This window comes from Poeciliopsis prolifica, unplaced genomic scaffold (assembly GCF_027474105.1).
Source record: "Poeciliopsis prolifica strain line A6 unplaced genomic scaffold, Auburn_PproV2 SCAFFOLD050, whole genome shotgun sequence".
In the NCBI taxonomy this organism is placed as follows: domain Eukaryota; kingdom Metazoa; phylum Chordata; class Actinopteri; order Cyprinodontiformes; family Poeciliidae; genus Poeciliopsis; species Poeciliopsis prolifica.
In genome coordinates, this window is record NW_026562425.1 from 1,603,367 (window position 1) to 1,625,322 (window position 21,956).

The window sequence follows — 21,956 nt, forward strand, 5'->3', positions numbered from 1 at the left end:
TTTTTTTGAATGAACATTAATTAATCATGTATTTTGTGTATACTGCTTCGTTTTGAAGGAAAGTTTGTTTATTTTTCTGCCGCAGTTTTAATCTGTTCGTCAAACGATCACAAATAAAATACCCAGCAGAGCTGCAAGTTCGTTTGCACCATCTGTCTTTGCCTTTCATGATTAAAACAAAGAGAGGACCTTCATTAAGCGCCTTATTAGTTCCTCCTTTGTTTTTGTTTCTGGAGTTTGCCTGGGACGACTCTGGCACAAACCCAACAGCGCACATTCATTCACCGCCTGCTTCATCTCCCAGCAGCCCAAATGCTCACGCGTACAGAGACGATTCTTCAGGGAAGCAACAAAGCAGTTTGAAGTCTTTTTTTTTTTATTTTTTAATCAGTGTGAAGCAACAAATAATGAGCCCAAAAAAAAAAAAAAAAGAAAGTCAAATTTTGAAGGAACATAAAAGTGGAGCGTCGCTATTAACCTCCAAGTCTAAAGAAATCCTTAAGATTTCTGCAATGAAGCAACTAAATTATTAAATATTTTAACTTATTAGTCTTTTTGAGATGAATTTACAAAAACCCAAAATATTAGAAGAAGACAGAGATAGAAAAATGTTTTCATCTTCCATAAAGTCACCCATCTGGGGGAATGTTGTGGTTCAGAATAGTGCACCATTAAATGTACAAGTTGATGTATATTAAACAACTTTATAAGATAAAGCCTTGGTGACTATATGACACCATTACTATATGTTAACAATCAGGAGCAATGCTTTTAATTTTTTGTATTATTGTTGCAGATGTGGCTATAAAAATATAGTTTTACAATATAAATAAGTATTTGTGACAGTCAAAGCTAATAAACTAATGAGGCCTGCATTAAAAAAAATCAATAAATAAGAGAACAGATCAGACAAAAAAGTGAATATAGACTCAAGATTAATTAAATATAATGAAACAGAAAAATAGTCAAAAAAAATAACTGAAAAATATGAATAAAGTTATATTTTAAAAATGTGAAAAAAAGTCAATAAAGAACAGAAAAATAGATACAATGTAAGACAAAATTAACAAGTTGAAAAGAAAAAAATTCAGGGAAAATTTCAAACGTATTATTTAAGTAGATATAAAATAAAGTTAAATTTGAAATAAAGAAAAAAATTAAAGTGAACAACTTTAAAATTTTATTTTTTTATTTATTCTTTTCACAATTTCTTACTTGTTTTTAAAGCTTAAATTTAAAAACAAATTTAAATACACTACTAATCCCAAAGAAAAATGTAATAAACACTATTTATTTCTTAATTATCTTGTTCTCTTTTTTTGTGCTGCCACTTAAATAGATTGAAACTTTATTCATCTAAATTTAATTAATACAACAAAATTAATTAATGTAGTAATTCAATTTTATTTAATCTTCAGATCACATGATGTTTTTTTGAAAACGTATGGAAGTCGGGATCGGAGCTGCCGAGTTACCAAACATCTGCAAGAAGAAAGAGAGGAGGGTGGGATGAAGATGTGAGGAGGAGCAGGAGGCGGTTGCCATGGTTACAAAAAGCCCGGCTGCTGGGGGTAATGATGCAACATGTCCGTTTTCTCGTCCTTTTCTCCTCTGTGTTCCTGATTGCATAAAAGAGACGTATATCTTTTTTCTCTTCTCTTTTATCTCAGTTTTAAATCATCTGAAGTTTGCAATTTCTAAGTACTGTCACTCTCTTGCCTTAAGAAGCCCTTTTATATATTAATTTCCATGAAATAACTGCAAGTGGGAGAGTTTTCTGCATTGTTGTGCAAGAAAAGCGAGAGGGATTTTCAGGCAGCAGCTGCAGAGGATGATTCCTGCCACACGGGGGCGACATTTAGCCGCTCAGAATAAAGGTGGAACAACAAAAAACGGATGACACGTTTTATTATGGCTGGATTAATGTGGAAATATACATAAAGTATCAGCAGAAAAATAAATCACTTCGATAAAATCTGCAATACTTTGGCCCAAAAATCTACAATGAAAAATTTTTCTTTGGCTTTAAAAGTAATTTTCAAAATGTCTTAGCGCCTCCTCAGGCGGCGGCCTCACTCCTCTGGCTGAACAACACCTCCACCACCTTGGGGTCAGCCAGTGTGGAAAGGTCACCCAAGTCCTTCTCGTTGCGCGCGATCTGCCGGAGGATTCGCCTCATTATCTTTCCTGAAGAAGAGGAGGAGGAAGAGGAGGAGTTGAGCGATTTATAGGGAAACAGTCGAGGAAGAGGAAGCAGCAGATGTTACCTGAACGCGTCTTCGGCAGCGCCGGGGCATTCTGAATAAAGTCTGGTGTGGCGATTGGTCCGATTTTCTCTCTTACTAAGAAGAGGACACAGAAAAGGTGAGAAATAAACAATTATTTATGGATATAACTTAATATAGTTTCTGTTTCGGTTTTAGGATAATATATTGATAGTAAGTTATTCATTGTTTTATACATAAAAGCAATAATTGCTACTATTTTATACCTAAGAAAAAATGAAAATTTTTAACGTGTTTTTGAAGCTGCATCAGTTCACTAATGAGTTCAAACTTTTTATTCTGGAAGCTCTCTAGAATATATTACTAAATACATAAATATTTTTTTATCTAATTTAACTTCCAAAGTGTGTAAAGAAATGTATCAGTGTTCTGTTTGATGTAAATTATCTAAATGGTAGAAATTGTTCCTTTTTTCAAGTTGAGATAAAAGTACAAAATCGGATTTACTGGACAAGATTTAAATTTTAAGTATGTTTAAGTTAATGGAAAAGAAAAACATGAGTTTTTAAAACTGTTTAATAGTTTCCTTTAAGTTTTAAAGTGATAATAATTGAGCTAATTGTGTTAGTTACTTAAAAATGTCACTATAAAATACCTTTAAGCAAACTGGATTGAATTTGCATTGTATAAAAGTTTTAACTGCCTATTTAATCTTTTCAGGCATCATGATGGAACCAAACTTTCAGCAAGGACACAAACAGGATATTTTTTAAAGTACATTTGATCTTGAGTATTGCTGTTCATGGTGAAAAGATTATTAAAAAACATTCTAGTAAAAAAAAGCTATTTTTTTAACCTATACATCAGTGTCCAAATGCCTATCTGTGTTTATTTGTATGATACGTCTTGCTTAGATTCATGAAATCTAAAATATAATGTACATTTAGTCGGTGCTCGCTGTTGGCTGCAAAACTAAGTAATATAAATATATCCAGCAGTATTAATTGAATATCAGATATCATGAATTGGGTATTATATATCACATATAGTTTGCTGCATATTGCTAGTCTAATATATAGCATCGTATATGATGTGGCAAATATTGTATATTCAATATTTTATGTAATTTATTCCATGTTGCGCTTGATTTATCGTACATTGTCCATGGTATATAGCCTGTTGCATGTCATATGTTGTGTATCAAACATCATATTTCGAACATCGTGTGTTATATTTTGTATCTCTAAAGCAATCTGTCTAAAACTGGTCCATGGGCAGTTTTATTAAGATGCAGTTTCCACTGCATCTTAACACCTAAAATAAAACTATTTATGTTGACTATCTACTGGCTGAAAGAAAGTGTTTATTTTTGCCATAGCAACTCAAATCTTCTTTTCTCTTATTATGGTTCCAAATTACTAATAGCCCTAAAACATCACTAGTTCTCACAACACTTTTAGTAAAAAACCTTTTGATTTCCTTGTGCTTTCCATCATTATAAACTTTAAATAATTCAAAACGTTCCAAGTTGACTAGTTCATTTCACATTTACAAAACAGCGCCACCTTCACATTATTTCATTTCAGGTTGTAAATACAAAGATGCATGGCAATTTCTAGTTAGGTGATCAGTCAGTGTTTGTTAAATGGGGTAAGTGGTTCTCAGTTTGAAAAACACTGATTTAAAGGTTTATTGAAGAGGATAATTAATAGGCTGCAGTAAAATCAATATGACTAAAATGATTTTGTTACTTTTCGTCAGTTTGAGCATGTAGCTATATTCTCCCACCAATATCCCCATGTTTGGGTTTGAGCCTCACCCAGCGTCTTCAGCTCCGCCACCATCTTCTTGTCGAACTCCCGACTGTCTTTGAGGGTGACGAAGCAGTAGAGGCACTCTCCCTTCACCTGGTGAGGTCGGCTCACCACGGCGGCCTCCGATACGGCCGAGTGCAGTGTCAGCGCCGCCTCCACTTCCGCTGTGCTCAGGAGGTGGCCTGAAGGATGAGACAAAAACGCACACAATGTCATTTCTGTGTGAAAGAAGTGAGACTGTTGACGAAGTGACGCCACACAGCTGTTTGCCGATGTAATAATGGACGGAGCTGTTAATGCAGGGGCGTCAAACTCGCCTTCAATTTCTGCCACATAAAGTTCGCGAATGTTCATAAGGGGTTGCTTGCGTCAGAATATATCGATAAACCAGATAAACAAATGGTTAGAACTTTATCTGCATTTGATAAGTTCCACATATGAAAGTTGCACAAATCAGATTTTTTGTTGTAATGATTGAATTCCCATTTGACTTTTGTGAGTGCAGCCAAAGTCAAACTGAGCACAAGGTCGAAAGAAAAGGTGTGACTTTCTGAAACCTACCTGACACGTTCAACATGTCGTCTATCCTCCCTGTGATCCAGAAGTATCCGTCTTTATCCCGCTTGGCGCCTGAAAAGTAAAAAACAAGCTGCATAACCTCCAGAAGAGCTTTAAAAACTAAACATCCGTGACCTTGTCAGAAACAGAGATGTGGAGTCTGTTGACGGGACCATTTTATTTTGACGACTCACCGTCACCAGTCACATAAAAGCCAGGGAATTTCTTGAAGTAGGTGTTTTCGAAGCGTTCGTGGTTTTCATAAACTGTGCGCATTATTCCCGGCCAGGGCTTTCTGAAAACCTGAACAGGAAGAGAGACTCGTTTACTCATGCATAACATTTAAATTCACAATTCCATACGTTTTTAGCTTTAAATTTAGAAATGAAGACCTTTCTTAAAGGTCAGATATGAGATCCAGAATGGTTTGGTTCTGCCGGGAAGCTTACCAGATAACCTTCAGCCTCGCCTTCCACTTCTTCTCCATGTTCGTTCAAAATGGTCGCCTCTACTCCGAAAAAAGGAAATGTCTGAAATATAAAATAAGTCAACTCACTTCTTTCATTCAGAAATTCAACTCAAAAAGACTTTATTCATCCCAAATGAAAATTAAATGCAACTTTTGTTATGCAGGTTTCTTTAGCCTGAATTTCATCTACAGTGAAAAATATTTTATTCAACTAATTTTTACTCCCCTACAGCATTGAAATAAATGGGAAAAAAATTTTTTTTACATGAAGTTCAAGAAGATTTGACAATTTATCCTCATAAACTGTTATTGCACCATTTCTTATGGTATAATAAAAAATTGTACTGTGAGATTACAAGCTGTAAAATGTTAGATATTTTCTTCTCAGCATGGGAACACTAAATAAATAAGTGTTGGTGAATAAACTCAACTCCTGATGTCCATTGGGATAGACATTCAGCATTGAAAAATATCCTACAATTTAGTGATTGAAAATATTTTCAAAATAAATTCAAATACCATGGTAGCCAATTTTACTTGTCTACTATAAATTAAAATTTATAATTTTGACAGAAAATATATGCTTTGAAGCAAGTGATATACCTGAAGCTCATTCATATCAAATTAAAATGTAAAAATTCAAATTTATTGGTCAATAAGACACTAATTACTAACAAGAATACTTGAAATGACAAAATCTCTATTATTTTTTTTTTACCGGTTTAAAACCAGAAATGCATCACGTCAGTGAATATGAGGCCTCAAATGGATCTCCTGTAACAGTCTGTATCACAGCGTATCAGAAGGTGCCTCTGACTGAAGACACTGTTAACATTCTCATTAACAGGATGCTTAGGATTGTCTGTAATTTCTTGATTAAATGAAGAATCCTCATTTATTCTTCAATCAGACCTTCATTGTGAATTAAAAAACTGATAAGATCCGAAGGTCTAGAGTTGCTTTTAGCTCCTAAAACATCCAGATTTTGATCTGAAAATCCAGAGCTTCCTTTTGCTGCCTTGAGAAAAGCTTTAAAAAATAAAAACCTGGTCATAAAACATAAATATCTGCCATATGTCGGATCTAGCAACGGCTATGAAAGTACTAATTGTTGTAATATTCTATTTTTTTTAAACATTTTGATTTTACTTGAACTGATCAGAGTAAGTCGTGTCACTTACAGCTGATCCTGGTTTCAAAGGCGTGGCGGCAGGTAGAGGCGTCAAAACATGACCTCCCTACAGAAGATTTAAAAACAACAAGACATCACTAATACATCGACACACACATAATCTAACAATGACCACAACATATTGAACCACAGTTGCTGTCATAACATCAATTAGTGGGAATCCAGGTTACATAAATATTAATTTAATAGTTGAAACACCAAAGAGCATGAAAAGCATCAATACGGAGAGTGGAAACTGGATGGAGGATGAAAATACTGCACCAAAATATTCAGCAACAGTAGAAAGCTAGTTCTGGTCATCTGCTCCAGTGCGATTCTCTCACCGTCTCCGTCTGCCAGAACGTGTCGACCACGGGGCATCGGCTCTGACCGACAGTCTCGTAGTACCACTGCCACGCCTCGGGATTGATCGGCTCGCCTACAGTACCCAGAATCCTCAGGGTGGAGAGGTCGTACCTGGACACATAAAAAAAAAAAAACTAAAGAAAACTGACATTGATTATATCTACTCAGTATGGAATATTCATTTGTCGGCCTGTCACGATGACAAAAGTTGCTGGTCCATAAATTTTCCCAGAACTTATTTTGATAAACGATAATATTGTTTTAGGATCATTCTGAAGTAAATATAATAGTAATTATGAAAAAACACATTCTCAAAAATATACTTTTAAATTTTAATGCACATTTAACACTGGAACTGAAAGCCATTTCAGACATCCAAAATAAATGAAGAAAACACCAGAAACAACAAATAGTGATTTATGAAAGAATAAAGAAATTAGCGGAAAATAGAAATTGAATATTACTATAAAAAGAGAAATTATAAACTAGAAATTATAAAAAATGGACAGATGAGACAAATTTATTATTATGAAGTAAAAAAAGCAAATGGATAAGACTAACTGCTATGAAGATGAAAAAGTCATTTAACAGTAAACAGAAAATGGAAATTTTATATTCAATTAAAAAAAATCTAATTCAAAAATACTTTATTGATCCCAAAGGGAAATTAAATACAAAGTGTTTTGTATTCAGAGCAGAAAAAAACAAGATTATGATCTGATTATTATCACTGGGTTAGAAAATAACCAAAAGATGAAGAAAAAAAAGTCTTAAAATTATGAAGTAAAATAAATCATAAACCAACAAATAAATACTACATTTTAATATTTGGTGAATACATTTTGAATCCTTTCCATAAAAGGGATACATTAAACGGCAGCAACTGACTTCTGCAGCGGTTCTTGTCCGTACTTCATCAGCAGGCGGATGGCAGTGGGAGCCGTGTAAAACTTGGTCACCTTGTACTTCTCTATGATCTCCCAGAACCGCCCGACATGCGGGTGGACCGGGATTCCATTAAACTGGAATCAGACGAAACCATTTAGGCCGTAGGGAACGGAAACTGGAGTCGGGGCGATGTTCTGACATTTACTCACAAGGACACTGGTGGCGCCGTTTGCAAGAGGACCGTAGGTTATGTATGAGTGACCCGTGATCCAGCCGATGTCCGCTGTGCACCAGTACACGTCGTCCTGGTGATAATCAAAAACGCACTTGAAGGTGAGGAAGGTGTAGAGCAGATACCCAGCGACGGTGTGGACGACACCCTGTTGTGATTAAAGAGGTAGTCTGAGTTAGTAAAGAGAGGCGGATCAAGGTTTTCTGTGTTGTCCAGGAAAAGCCCTCACACCCAATATCTAGCCACTTTTCACCCAGAAATGTAAATTTATTTTGTATTTGTATTTTGGAGGATAAACTAACATAAAGTAGTGGCGGTGAAGGTAAAAGTATGCAAAATAATCTCCAAAAATAAAAATGGCCACTGCACATAATTTAATTTCTTGGAAATCCAGTGGCGGCGCCAAAAGAGGGGATACGGGGGACATAATCCCTCCTTGAAAAATGCTGGCCATCCCAGAGAATCATGTTCAAATCATACAAAAGCATACAGTTATGTTCATCAATCCAGACATAAATGTAAAACCTAATAAAAGCTCTCGAAAAAATTAGGAGACCTTTTAAAATGAAAAATTTCTCTGATTTTATTTTTTATAAACTTATGTTTGAGTAAAATGAACATAGATCTTTTATTCTATGAACTTCTGGCATGACTCTGAAATTCCAAACAAAAATTTTGTACTGAAGCTACTGAAAAGATGCAGTGGTTTCAAAGCTCAAGTAATGCATTTGTGGATTGTTTGTCTTTTAAGGCGCTTGGACTGATTTTTAGAAGCAGGGTTTTTACATAATAGCTCCCATTTAAGCTCTGATTCTAGTTTGACAAACGGTGGAAAGATACGTTGGCGAGATCATTACTTTAGGTTTGCCGGTGGAGCCGCTGGTGTAGAGAATGAAGAGCGGATCTTCGGCGTCCAGCCATTCAGGCTCACAGACCTCAGAGGAGTCGCTCATCGCCTCGTCCCACCACTCGTCTCGGTCCGAGTCCCACGGAGTCTGGATTCACAAAACATAAACCTCGACATTTAAATTCATCAACTTAAATCCATAGTGCTATCCTTCTCTGAAGTTTTTATGTCTGTGCGTCTAAAGCCAAAGTAAAATTCCTTGTTTGTGTGAACAAACATGGTGTTTTAGTTCGCGCTTGTTATTGATCTAGCAATGTTTTCAATTGATTAGGCATCACAACACGCAGCCACAAATGGCGAGAAATAATTTAAAGTTTTTTCTGGGAGACTTAATGGTGATGAGGAAATTAATGTGTGTGACACGGTATTAGGGCCACACTAAGAAAAATAAAATATGATTAAGAGACTAAAGTAATATTTATAAAAATAAAGTCACAATATTACAAATAAAGTTGTACGAGCATAAAGTTGTCATAATATTACAAGAATAAAGTAGGAATAATACAATAATATTGTAATGTGAGAATAAAGTTGCAATATTATGACTTTATTCTTGTTATTTCAACTTTTATTCTCATACAGCTTTATTCTTGAAAAACTTTGTTCTCATAATATGACTCGTAATGTTTTTTTATTGTGAGACAAATATGTGATGCTAATAAATGTAGAATGAGATTAAACAATGTTTTTCTTTTGGGTTGTACACAGAAAAGCTAAATGTCGCTTATGTTTTCCGTGTGGCTTAATTTTAAAGAATAAAGCTGCAAACTCAAACCTGCTGACCTGTAATTTGTTGCATGAAGCTCCTGTTTTCGTCCTGAGAGCTTCATGCTTTATAACCAGGCACTTTCTGATGCTAGACGACCCTCTGTGAGAAAGATTACAGAAAAGAAAAAGCATGTGAGTAAATGAGCAGCTTTGCTTTCAAAGATTTTAACATCTTGCAGATTCAGTTTCAGTTTGATTTATCAGATAATTTCTGAATGATGGCTTTCAGTTTCATTTATATCCACAATGGCTCTGATCATTTATGAGAAATTTTACCTTGTGGAAGATTGTTGGGACTTTGGAAGTAGCGTAGTTTTAACCTGGTTGAGCTTTTGTAAAAAATAAAAATAAACTATTGACGTATAATCCAGCTACGACATATTAGTAGGGCCACAGTAACAAAATATAAATAATAAAACAATAACATTAGAATTTTATGAGAATAAAGTCAGACCAGAATAAAGTGGAAATAATACAAAAATAAATTAATATTATGACTTTATTCTCCAAAATTTTTTACTTTATTCTTGTTTTATTGTCGCTTTGTTATACAACTTCATTCTAGTAATATGATTTTATTCTCCAAATATAATGACTTTATTTTGATGTTTTTACTTATTTCTGTTTTCTTTTTGTACATCTTCATTCTTGTGATATTATGATTTTATTCTCAAAATATTATGACTATCCTGATATTTTTATGGCTTTATTCTTATTTTATTTCAACTCTACTTTCATTTATTCTTGTAATATATTGTACTAATTTTGACTTTATTCTAATTTTTTTATAACTCCAACTATAGTTGGATTTATAATTGTTCAAACTATGAATTATTTAATACAAAGCAAACACAATGTATTGATATTAAGTCAAGCATTTTGTTTTTAGACAAAATGTTTTTCGTAATAAAAATAAAAAGAATTTATTTGCATATTTTAAATTAATTTCTAATGTTGCATAAAAAGCTTTAGAAAAAATCTGTAGAGTGATCTTTTTTATGTCCAATTAATCGATTCATCATCAGATTGATTGATGAATCGTCAGAATAAAAGATTGATTTATCGATAACTAAAATAATCATTAGTTGTAGCTGTAATATCGACTAATAAAATGCAACACACAGTTGATTAGGGACTGAAATCTCTCCTCAAAGTCGTGTTTTTATCTGATTCATGTTGGTGTTTTGTTCCAGTCTTTTGTCTCAAACCCACATCTGCACCTGTGACTCTTTGTGTCCCTCGGTTGATAACCCTTCCCAGCATGCTCTGCCTTTTCGCTCACATCCCTCTCCGGCGCTTGTTCCCATTGGAGACGGGCAGCTCGGGCTTTTCCTGATGGATTTAAGTGCTCCATGTTGCCCAGCAACCTGGTAATCTAAAACCCTGGCGGTCTGTTGTTTGCAGCCACTCTGATAGCAGCTGACTGCACTCTACGTCCCATTACCAGCAGCGGCTTATGTAAATACGACTGGTTGCTGGGAACTGGGAAACCTACTTCTCCCTGCTCTTCTCCAGCGCTTCGTCGGAGATCTGCTTCAGGTTGATCAGTTTGTCTCCTCGGTAAACACCATCTGTGGGTGAGGGATGTGCAGCATATGATGAGGTGTGAAACTGAACAGATGAGTGTCGCTTTGCAGCCTGCGAGTTGCTGCAGCACGATTGCAGCCTACCGTACCTGCTGTGACCAGAACGCTGCTCTCGGCGTCCATTATTCTCTCACACAGAGACTCTGAGGAGAATCCTGCAAACTGAACAGAATTATAATGATAATACCGGAATGACTTATCACAATTAATCATGATTAATTGGTTTTTAAACAGTTGTCAATAGGCCAGTCATGATTACAAATTTTACTAGAAAAAAAATAAGTTATTGCGATAAACTGAAGTTTTGAACCATTTTCAAACACATTATATTGCTAATGGCATAATCATAATGTAATCACCTTGTCGGAGATCAATAAACTCTTAATCCTAATAGACATTATAATTAAACTGGAACTGGAATACATTTTAAAAATCCAAAGTAAATTAACAATACAGCATAAAAAACGGAAATGAACTATGAAGTAATCAAAGTTCATTCCATAATAATAATTCTTGAATGATTCATCGCAATTAATCGTGAATAATTTATTTTTGAAATAATCGTCAATAGGCCTGACACGGTAACTAAAAAAATCAATCAACAGATCAGTCCTAAACTGTATTGATGGTGAGTAGAAAAGGCTCAGATTTTCACATGAAGATGTTAGTAATATTGTTTTTAATACAAAAAGTCAAGCATCCACTAAAGGAATGCTATGTCATTGGCTTTTTGGGAATAAAATGTTATTTAAAAAGGAATCAAATAATTTGTTTATTTGCATCTTTGAATGCACTTCTAATATTTTATAAGAAAGGTTTAAATTTTTCAATAAAAAATTTGCAGAATGTGGATTTTTTTATATGATTATCCAATTAATCATCGGATAACCAATTAATCGTCAAAAACAATCGATAGAATGCTCAATTACTAAATTGTTAGTTGCCTTTCTAAAGAAAGTTTTACAAAATCAGCACACATCTTATTTTTATTGCTAATTACAGACATCCAGATCTGCTGGATAAAACAAATTTGAGACTTTAATGCCTTAAACTGTTGCTTTTTCCTCCTACTTGAGTGTTTTTAACACTAATTAAATTCAACGGTTCCGTTAAATTATTCATCGGATGAGCGTTGGAGTTTTCCCATCAGCTGTTGTTTCTTTTCTTACAGTTTGTTTTGACTGCTCTCCCTCAGAGCCTGGGAACGTAACGCGGCTGCAAACCGACTGCAGCAGCCACGCATTTGCATTGGAAACTACAACTTTCTGACACGTTGATATGGTCGTCTGAATTCGGTCGCAGTCCTCTCTCTCTGCAACCTGTTCACTGCCACAAAATATATATATTTTTTTACTTCAGGTCTCAAACATTTCTGGATAATTCTCAACACTATTTTTGTTTTTGCACCAATTGTCATTAATCGTCTCGGTCCTTAACTCGGGCTGTTTATTCTGATTTATATGTTTATGTTCAATATTTATTTGTCTGTTGTTGAATTACAATCTTCTCACAATGTAAAAAGTTAGGTACAGCACAAAGTATTTGTGTTTTTTATAATTAAGTTTTCAGAAGACATGGCACTCTGTTCTTCCCATTTATAGCTGAATAACCTTGTCTAATCTTACATAATGAGCCGTTGGCTGCTCTTTTAGACGGCTGCCATCTTGTTCTCAGGCCAAGGTCAACAGTTCATGGAGTGTAAAGTTTCAGCGTTGATGGCGGCGCTTCAGGTCACGACAGGCTCTGGACTCAGCAGAATGTCGCTGCGTTTCCTCGCCTGAGTCTGAATATCTTCATGATTATTCACAGTGATCAGCAACAATCCCAACCAGATCAATAATAATGAATTATATTGGCTCAAACCTCGGAGAAAATGTAACAGTCTGCCAAAATCAGGCCTCTGTTGGCCATGCAGAGTTCACCTTGGAGGGTTGCGTTTATTTTTAACACGGCCGCTAACCTACGCGTGGACGCGGAAGGTTAAATCGCTAAAATAGCTTTCCTGAGCTGGAAGCAGCCAGTCGTGTCTGACCCATTTACAGAGTGCAGGTGTTGTCAGTTGCACATTCGCACAGAAAACAGCTGATAACTGCTGGAGTGCGGCAGTCTGCGCTGACAGAAACGGAGGCTTTCTCTGTGAAAATGGGGACAGAGCAGCAACTTGCAACATGGTTGTTTGTATAAATGAGGACAGCATCAACTTATGGAGCAGAGATTTCCTTAGACAACAAAATGAGACCAAAAATGTATATTTGGATTCTCACAGGAGGTGGGAAAAGGGATTTTTACAAGAAGAAAAACTGATTTTTAATTTGTTGTTCAAATCATAATTAACAATAGAGCAAGTGGAGTTTTTTTTTACTCCCCCAGTTTTGCGTTTTTACCGAAACAGAAAATAAACCACAATAAATTGCAATAAATTTGCTTATTTTGCTTATTTTCATTTATCACATGATAAATGTGATAAATGACGTCATTTTGAATGATTTATTGTTTTTCTTTTTTTTTTCTACCAAAAATTAGACAACAAAAGTCTTCAGTCTGCTATTTCGTTATCAACTAGCCCTTTTTTTGAAGGATAATTTTGTTTACAGAAACTTCATAATTTGTTGTTTGGGCTGTTTATTTTGTTTACTTAAATTATCTCTCATTTCTAGTGTTAAATGTTAATTATAATTTAAAATTGATTGATTTTTAAGAATGTCGTCATGTATTATTTTGCCAACATTACGATTGTATTACTTCAAAAATGGTCTCAAAGACACCAATATTATTGTTTATTGCAATAAGTTTTGGGAAAATTTATTGTTCAGCAAAATTTATCATCATGACAGGCGACGTTAATGTCAGATGTCTGAAATTTGTCCTGATTTCCAAATTAAAATCAGAATTAAATTAGTTTAATAATTTCTGTTAATTTCATATTTCTGAAACTTCTGTGAAAAAAAGCAACACTCTGACTTTAATGTCAAAATACTGAGACTTTGAATCATAATAAGAATTCAGATTTTTAAATCAAAATTCTGAAATTAAAGTCAAAATTCTCTGAACTCATTTTTCAGCGGTCCCAGTCTTCTCCAATAGTTTTCAGCCATGCACCAGAAACATAATTACCATAGTCTGGGTTTTGTTTTCTAAGTGTTAAATGAATCACATTCACCAAAAATCAATGTGAAACAATAGAAAACCTTTCACCGCACTACTGCTTTACACCCAACTGAAGTCTGTTGCTCCTCTACACTGGTAATTACGGCATCGCCTGGACTCTTCTAGGACAAAATTGTGCTAAGAACGCTTAAAATAGCCTAATTAATCAGCAAACACCCAGGTAGAAGAGGAGGTTTGTGTGCATTTTCCACAGTTTCTTACTCATTTTACAACCTGAGCGGCGCCCATGCTCACCACCACAGAGTGGACGGCTCCTATCCGTGCACATGCCAGCATGGTGTAGACGAGCTCTGGGATCATGGGAAGGTAGATGGACACTCTGTCTCCCTTTCTCACTCCTTGTTAAGTACAAAAACAGATTTTTCGAAGTTTGAAAGGTTACATTTAAAAACGATGTTTGTCAGAGGAACAGTTCAGCTAAAGCTGAATTATGATTGTAGCTTAATATGAGAACGAATAGTTGACATCTGGGCTGTTGATCTACTTCTAACCAGGAAAACTGGATGCCAGAATTGGATGACATGGCAAACGGTATTTGGTTTTTAACCTTTTTACATTATTTCCCTCACAAATGTATCAGTTTGGTAATACATCATATTTATCTAATTAAATGTTCGCTCTGTTGATGGCCTGTAGTTTAGTGGCTATCCACCTAGCTACAGATTAAGCTAGATTGACAGCTAACTACATTCAAACTAAATAGATAGCTAGCAAGCTAGCTATCTGTCCATAGATGTATTTCTATTATTTACGCTATAAAATGTATTTTAAGGTGTGAATTTTTTTATTGCTAATGTTGATGGCTAGCAATTTTGCTTTGCATTTACCTAGCTCTATGTTTAGTTTGCTATTTTATTGGCTATATAGCTAGCTAGCTAAATATATTATCACTATATGTGTAAAGCTAGCAAGCTAAGTACTTAGCTATTTAAGTAATAAGATATATAGATTGCTAATTACTCAATGTAATTAGCTTTATTGTTATTAGCTGTATATCTAGCTATATAGCTAATGATTTGCAAGCTTTGTGATTAGCTAGCTAGCTATCTCATTACTTAGGTAGTAAGAACGTTAGAAGCATATCTATGGTGTTAGTTAAATTCTAATTTAATTAAAAATATTCTATTCTGAAAAGGCCTCTCACATAAGACACTTTGTATTATGTGAGACTGGTGTTCTAGCAAATAGCTAGCAAATAGCAATGGGAAGCAGAGTAAAATCAACAAAAATGTAATTTAGTTTAATGTTACTTTAAGGCTACATTCAAAAAGTGAGCTTTACATTGAAGCTGTCAGAAATTCAATATTGTGTAGAATTTGTCATTTTCAGTTACTCAGGTGATTTTCTCACCCATTCTCTTGAGCACATTAGCACAGCGGCAGACGTGACTCAGCATCTGTCCGTAGGTGATAGTTGTGTGATGTTCAGGTGAGTTCCCCTCCCTGTAAAAACAACAAAACAATTATTTCTGTATTTCATTCATGTAGCATTCTAAAGAATAATGTGCTGACAAAAATAATGTGAGATTTACTCTAAATACTCATTGAAAACCTACAGTTTTTATTATATTGACTGAACCAGAGAGGGACAGATTCAGCATCTATTAGTCAGGAAACTGCATTGGTACACATAAAACAGGTTAAATAACCAAAATGGTCCAGCATTGTGAGAGCTGTGGTGATCATAGTGGAGTCAATCAGGGCTAGTTGTTACCAAGTCTATATTTGGCTTGGATGTTTGTCAGGTCAGCTATTTTCAAAACCACTTGACATTGTGCCTGGCAAGGCAGCAGACAGATTCATAGTAAGACGCTGATGAAGGACAGCAATGCAAAAACCTGTGGAATCAGACTGAAAATTGTGATGGAATAAATGAGGAATCAGTGATGGGATGGAAAATGTGACATGTCTGAAGTCTCAAACTGTCTGACTTTACAGTAAAATAAAAGCAGCTGTTATTTAAGTATGTTCAGCAGTCCAGTTAGTGTTTTACTGTTGAATAACAAAATGATGACATTATTTATTGGACCCATTCTTTTTATCCTTAAACAATTGTTGTCCCTCCATGACTTTCTTCAGACACTCTTTTTGCATTAAAATATTGCTTTCATTTGAATAAACAAATTTGAGAGTGAATGTAGAGACTTTTGAACCATTTTGTCATTTGTTGTCCTGCTTCAATCTCATTTTCTTGCAATATATATGTATTTATGCTTGGTATTGATATTAAATTACACAAATTGTAGCAATTTTGTCATAATAATATAGCGTAATGTAAGTTGGTTTAACATGTTAGCGTTTGCTACCTTTTACTAATGTTTAACACTATAAATGTTAATAAATATGATTAATAAATAAGTTTTAAAAAATCTGTAGCGAGCTGTGCTGTAATTAGCTTGGTCCCCATTTCAATAAATGGCTATATGTAGCTTGCCTAACCACACAGCCAGCTATCTAAGCAAATATCTAGCTACAAACCTTGCTAATTTGGAGTGATAGATTGACAGATCGCTGGATGGCTTTATGCAGCATGCTATTGTTGAAATAATATTTTAAATTAGCACAATACTGCACAGGATAGTTTTGATACATATGAAATATACCATAGAAAGTTAAAGTACACTCTACATTCACATAAATTGAGATAAAGATCCAAACTAAAACAACTGCTGAATCTCTGAACTTATATAAATTCTACAGAAAAGACAGGCCTAGAATCTCTTTAGACAGAGAGTCTGTCTGCCAGGCAATTAACAAATTCCTTAGCATGGTTCAAAAGTTCACTAGGATCTTAAAACTTTTTATAAATAATTTTATCTATATTAGAATTTACTATATTTCTTTAAGAATGTTTTTAATTAGTTACTTATTAGATCCAAACTTATAGTCATTATTTAGCATTACATTTTGTGCAAGCTTGGTTAAAAATACAAACTACTTTCTTGTGGAAACATTTTGAGGCACAGATAGCGCTGCAGCTGCAATCATATATCAAACTGGACAGCGGCTGATACGAGAAGGGTTTGCCGTATATCTGCTTTTGGGGCTCTTTAGCAGGAGGTAATAAAATTAACATTGAGACAGCCCACACAAAGGAAAAGAACACACCTCCTAATGCATATATTTAAATGAGGAGAATATGCAGTCTATAAAAAATGGTTTGTTTCACAGCAGAAGTTGGAATCTCTTTGTGCTGGGTGAGAGTTTCCCGGAGGATGCATCTTCTGTTATACTTTTGTCTTTTTTACTCAGTTCTTTGTCTCTGTTTTGTAATATCTTGGACTTTTGCTCTAGGTGAGAGGCTTATTGTAAAGTTCTTCTTGGATTGATTTTCTCTGGATAAAACTCTGAATATCTGAAGTCTGACGTCGTATGATTGCTCTTTTCTCTCTGCACACTTACACAGACACAGGAATTCGGGACTAAGAATTAATTAACGAGCTAAGATCAAGTTCTTCATCTTTTTAATTCTTAACACTATCTATTTAGCTCTCTAGCTAGCAAGATATGCAGCTAGCTAGCCAAGTAGACAGCAAGAGCTAAGTTGTAGATTTATTTATATATTAATTAAATTTACTTCATTTTATCTGCATGGGAAATGTTTTGTTCATGTGATTAAAGCTACAGTAGTTGTGAAAGAGTCAAAATACTTTGTGTTTGGAATATTTTCAGCTAAACATCTTCCTGCATATTTCTGCACTTTCCTTTGTTTTGTTTTGTTTTGTCTGATTAAAGCCTTAATCAGATATTTAAATACTTTGTCATCGTGCTGTTTTAAAATCCGACTTTTAGTCATAACAGTTTAGATGATGGTCAAAACAAACCATCAACTGCTGAAAGCTGGCGGATCGACCATTCTACCTCTCTGAGAACTGTGCAGGAAAAGCTTTTGCAGCCAACACATATATTGTGTTTTGTTTTATTTGGTGCAAACAGTTTTAAAATGCTTGGACGGTCAGCAGTGTGTTCTACTGAACCCCGATGCTGCTGAGCTGGTAGAGCAACTGCTTCTTGTTTGCAAAAGCTTCTGCAGTTGACAAAGCAAATATCTGCCTTCATGTGTATTGTTGCAGAAACAATAGAAAGTACCTCAGGTATAAAAAAGCTGAAAAGGATGTAAAGTGGGATAACTGAGCAACTACAATCAACAAAATAACAAAAACTGAAATTGAGAAAACAATTTTGCTAATTGTAATTAATGGGGAAAAACTTTATAACTGTACTGAGTGTTTATAAAACTAAAATTTACTGAAATTGTAGATAAAATATCTTTAGTTTTTATGTTTATGATTCTATTTCTCTTTTTCACATATGAGCAGTTTACAGGAGTCTGCAAAATGGTGGCAGTAAAGGTTAGGAATAAATACCAGAGTCAGTCAGTTGTTCAACAATAATTGCATAATTTCAAAAATCAATAAATACTGTTGAGTGTTTGCTCCCGGTGTGTGACTAATCACAAAACTTTTACTTTTTGACTTCTGCATCTGAAAATTAAGCAAAGTATGAAAGAATTAAAACTACCAACATGGATAATAAATGCTAAACTAAAACAAAACAATAATTCAGTTTACAATTGAAATATGCAATAATTCAATTAATAGCATAATACATTAAAACAAACTTAATTTTATTTGCTTTATTTATTGTTTTTCTCTTTCTACCAAAAACTGGATAGCAAAAGTCTTCAGTCTGGTGCTTTGGCCTCGCCAAGCCGTTTAATTGACCGACAATTTTGTTTACAGTCATTTTTGAATTAATTTTGTTTGCTGTTTTGTTTATTTTTGATGATTAAAATGTCTTCCAGTTCTAGTGTTAAATATTAATTAGAATCTAACGTTAATTAATTTTTGCGAATGTGTCCTTACATTATACTATTACCATTATATTACTTGAAAAGAGACTCGAAACACCAATATGATCATTGATCACAAAAATGTATTGTCAATATAAAAAATATTTAACTAATAAAACCAAGCAAGCACAGTCTAAAACCTAATTAAAATGAATTAAATTACACAGAAAGTGACAATGAAACGAAACTACAATGGAAACCCTAAAACTGTTCCAACCCTGAAACTGAGGCCCTGACATTCCTGCTGCTGCTAAGTGGGATTTGTAGTGTAGTTGCCAGCAGTTGGTTCATATCAGTACCTTTCTATTTTTCATCCTGGTGAGTTTTTTAAAAATGTTTTGCTTACCAGTAATAGGCGACCTTTTCGCCGAGGTTCCCCTCCCTTACATGTCTGTCCAAGACATTATAGCACATGTTGGTTTTGGCTCCTTCCATGCATTTGACGAATATGTTGCCCTTTGTCACGTCAAAGTTGTACTGAAGCATTGGACCAGTGGCTGGTTTCTTCCAGAAGAACTCATCTGCAACCTCCTTCCAGAACGCTGAAATAAATTCACATTTTAAGACTCGTTTTAGGGTGAAATGTATTGAAATACTGCAGTCTTTTTCAAACTGCGGTGGTCCGCGGCTTCACCCTCGTGGTCGTCGAGGTACTGCATGTGAACCGCCGTTTATTTGACCGTGACGTCAGCTCAAGTTATTTTCCCTATTTTGAGTTATTTTCAGAATCTGTAAATGACTCAAAATAGGGTCAGGGTTAGGGTCAGGGTTAGGGTTAGTCAACTTGTTCATAGCTTTGTTGTGACCAGTCACATTTACAAAAGACTTGTCATTAGAATGAACAAAGAAGACAACAATAAGAGAGTTAAGAGCAGAGTTGGGAAGAAACTAGTTACATTTACTCAATTACATTTACTTAAGTAACTTTTTTGAAATGCTCTACCTATAGGATTAATTTTACTATTGTGTACTTTTTACTTGTAGTGGAGTAATTTTATTATCTGGCTACTCGTGACTAAAATTTCTGGGTTCTCTACCCACTGAATGAAAAACAAATATTTTTTAACCAAAACTCCACCAGACTCAAGACACACCTGTAATTTCATAGGTTTTTTTTATTGAAATAAACTGATTTGGAAATATTTTATTTCACTCAAATGAATTATCGTTTTTTCTTTAAGATACCAAAATTTCCACTTGACTTAATAATTGGTCCATCTGATGGGGTATTTTTTAAATAAGAAATGATTGATCATTTGATCAGTACTTGAGTAGACTTTTTTACCAAATACGTTTTTACTCGAGTATTTTTTTCGGAGAGCTTTTACTTGAATAAAAGTAAAAATATTTTGAAGTAATGCTAATCTTAATTGAGTGTAATTTATGCGTACTCTAGTTAAGAGACTAATATTTTCATCTCCATGTTGAGTTATTAAGGGTCGATTTAAGGTTATTGGGTTCTTGAGTGTTTGGTAAATCATCCTCATCCTGAAACGGTTTGGGATTTAGAGGCCCAGAGAAGCGGGGAGTCTGACCTACCTTCTGGATTCTCCAGAGACTTCTTGTACATTTCCACATAGGAGCTGAAATCAGGCACATGTGCATCCGTCTGTAGGTCAGGAGGAGGGTGATACAATTCTCCTTGAGATTCAGGAACAACCATTATGGAGGCAGAGACAGACAAGTCGAGTCTCTTCTGGTGAATCCTGCAGAATGAAGTGAGAACAAGGCCTCCTGCAATGAAGCAACACAATTCAGCATGCATAAAGACCCACCTCTAATCTCGGATCTGCAGACTGCTCCCTCAATCTGCTTAGTGTCAGGGGAGCCAATCGGCTCGCGGGATGGAGCACTCCCACTTTTTGGTTGGATGGGCCTCCACTGGCATGCTGATCACATTATGTTTCCAAGCCAAAGGCTGGCGGAGGAGAAAGAAGGCGTGGTGTGCTGCATGATGAGTGCTGTGGATTCAGGCTGATGTTTGTTTTCACAGGAAGGGTAATGCACTCATGAGGAAAAAACACTCCGGGAGCAGCAGCTTTTTACTGGTATATGAGGGGGGTCCAAACTGACCGGGGGCCATTTGTGGCTCTTGAAATGATTTTGATCGCCCCACGAACCGTAAGACTGGTAAAAATTGTCCCAACCAATTAGAAAACAACTGATGACCCCAACATTTTTAAATAGATTGTTTTTCTTTTTTTTCTTCATTACAATAAACACAAAATCTTACCAAGTATTTTTAGTCTACTCTCAAGTGCAAATATATTATTTTTGTCTTTTTTCAAGCGTACTATTTGCACGTAACTTTTCAGCAAGACATAGGATCTTGTGAGTCAATAAGTCTTTAATATTGGTGGAAAGGTACCAGTTCCACTGGCAGGGTGTTATAAAATGGATGGATGTATTGCTGTAAGTGAAATAATCTGCCAATGGAACAAGTACTTCTTTAAGATCAATGTTAAGGAATTATTGATTTAAACAAAGTTTAGGATCTTTAAGGATTCATAGATTTCAGAAATAAAAAGGTTATAATCAAGCAAGTAAAGCTCAAAAAAACAAAGGGGGAAAAAACAAACATTTTTGCATTTTAAATGTACTTAATATTTTGGCCCCCCAAAGATTTGTGGGTTTTGGCCTGCAAAACTTTGAAACTTCGAACACAGCTGTGATAAGCCATTGAGCAATTAAGCATGTGACGCTTTAGTTATACAAATAAAATTGTTCGATTTGTTGGTGGAAATGGATGTGTAAATTATTATAGAGGCAAAAGTTAAATAGGGGTTTTCAGGTTTCCCTTATTAAAATAAATACATTTGGGTTTTTTTTGTTGTCAATTGGAAAATAGAACAAAATGTTTCTGAGCAATAAAATAAGGATTTCAGTGGCTATTCCTTGAAACAAGTTGTTGTGTTTAGCCAAGTTTAATAAAATAATTCCAAGCAGATTTGAT

The 21,956-nt window shown here is 34.8% G+C and overlaps 1 protein-coding gene and 1 long non-coding RNA gene across 2 annotated transcripts; one reads left to right on the top strand and one right to left on the bottom strand.

The window, feature by feature from the left end:
* Window positions 1-1,891: 1,891 nt before the first annotated feature.
* Window positions 1,892-20,779, bottom strand: acss2l (acyl-CoA synthetase short chain family member 2 like). Its single transcript, XM_055058302.1, is given in 19 exon segments — window positions 1,892-2,187; window positions 2,268-2,342; window positions 4,045-4,221; window positions 4,601-4,669; window positions 4,792-4,900; window positions 5,047-5,127; window positions 6,248-6,304; window positions 6,582-6,714; window positions 7,492-7,625; window positions 7,701-7,871; window positions 8,581-8,718; window positions 9,414-9,498; window positions 10,894-10,969; window positions 11,074-11,146; window positions 14,387-14,490; window positions 15,503-15,594; window positions 19,350-19,545; window positions 20,543-20,686; window positions 20,689-20,779. Coding segments are annotated over 19 exon segments (2,118 nt in total). The 5' UTR covers window positions 20,765-20,779; the 3' UTR covers window positions 1,892-2,059.
* On the top strand, window positions 2,270-3,566 carry LOC129378052 (uncharacterized). The gene is made up of 2 exons (XR_008608022.1): window positions 2,270-2,364; window positions 2,946-3,566. It is a non-coding gene; the product is annotated as an uncharacterized LOC129378052 (long non-coding RNA).
* Window positions 20,780-21,956: the final 1,177 nt, after the last annotated feature.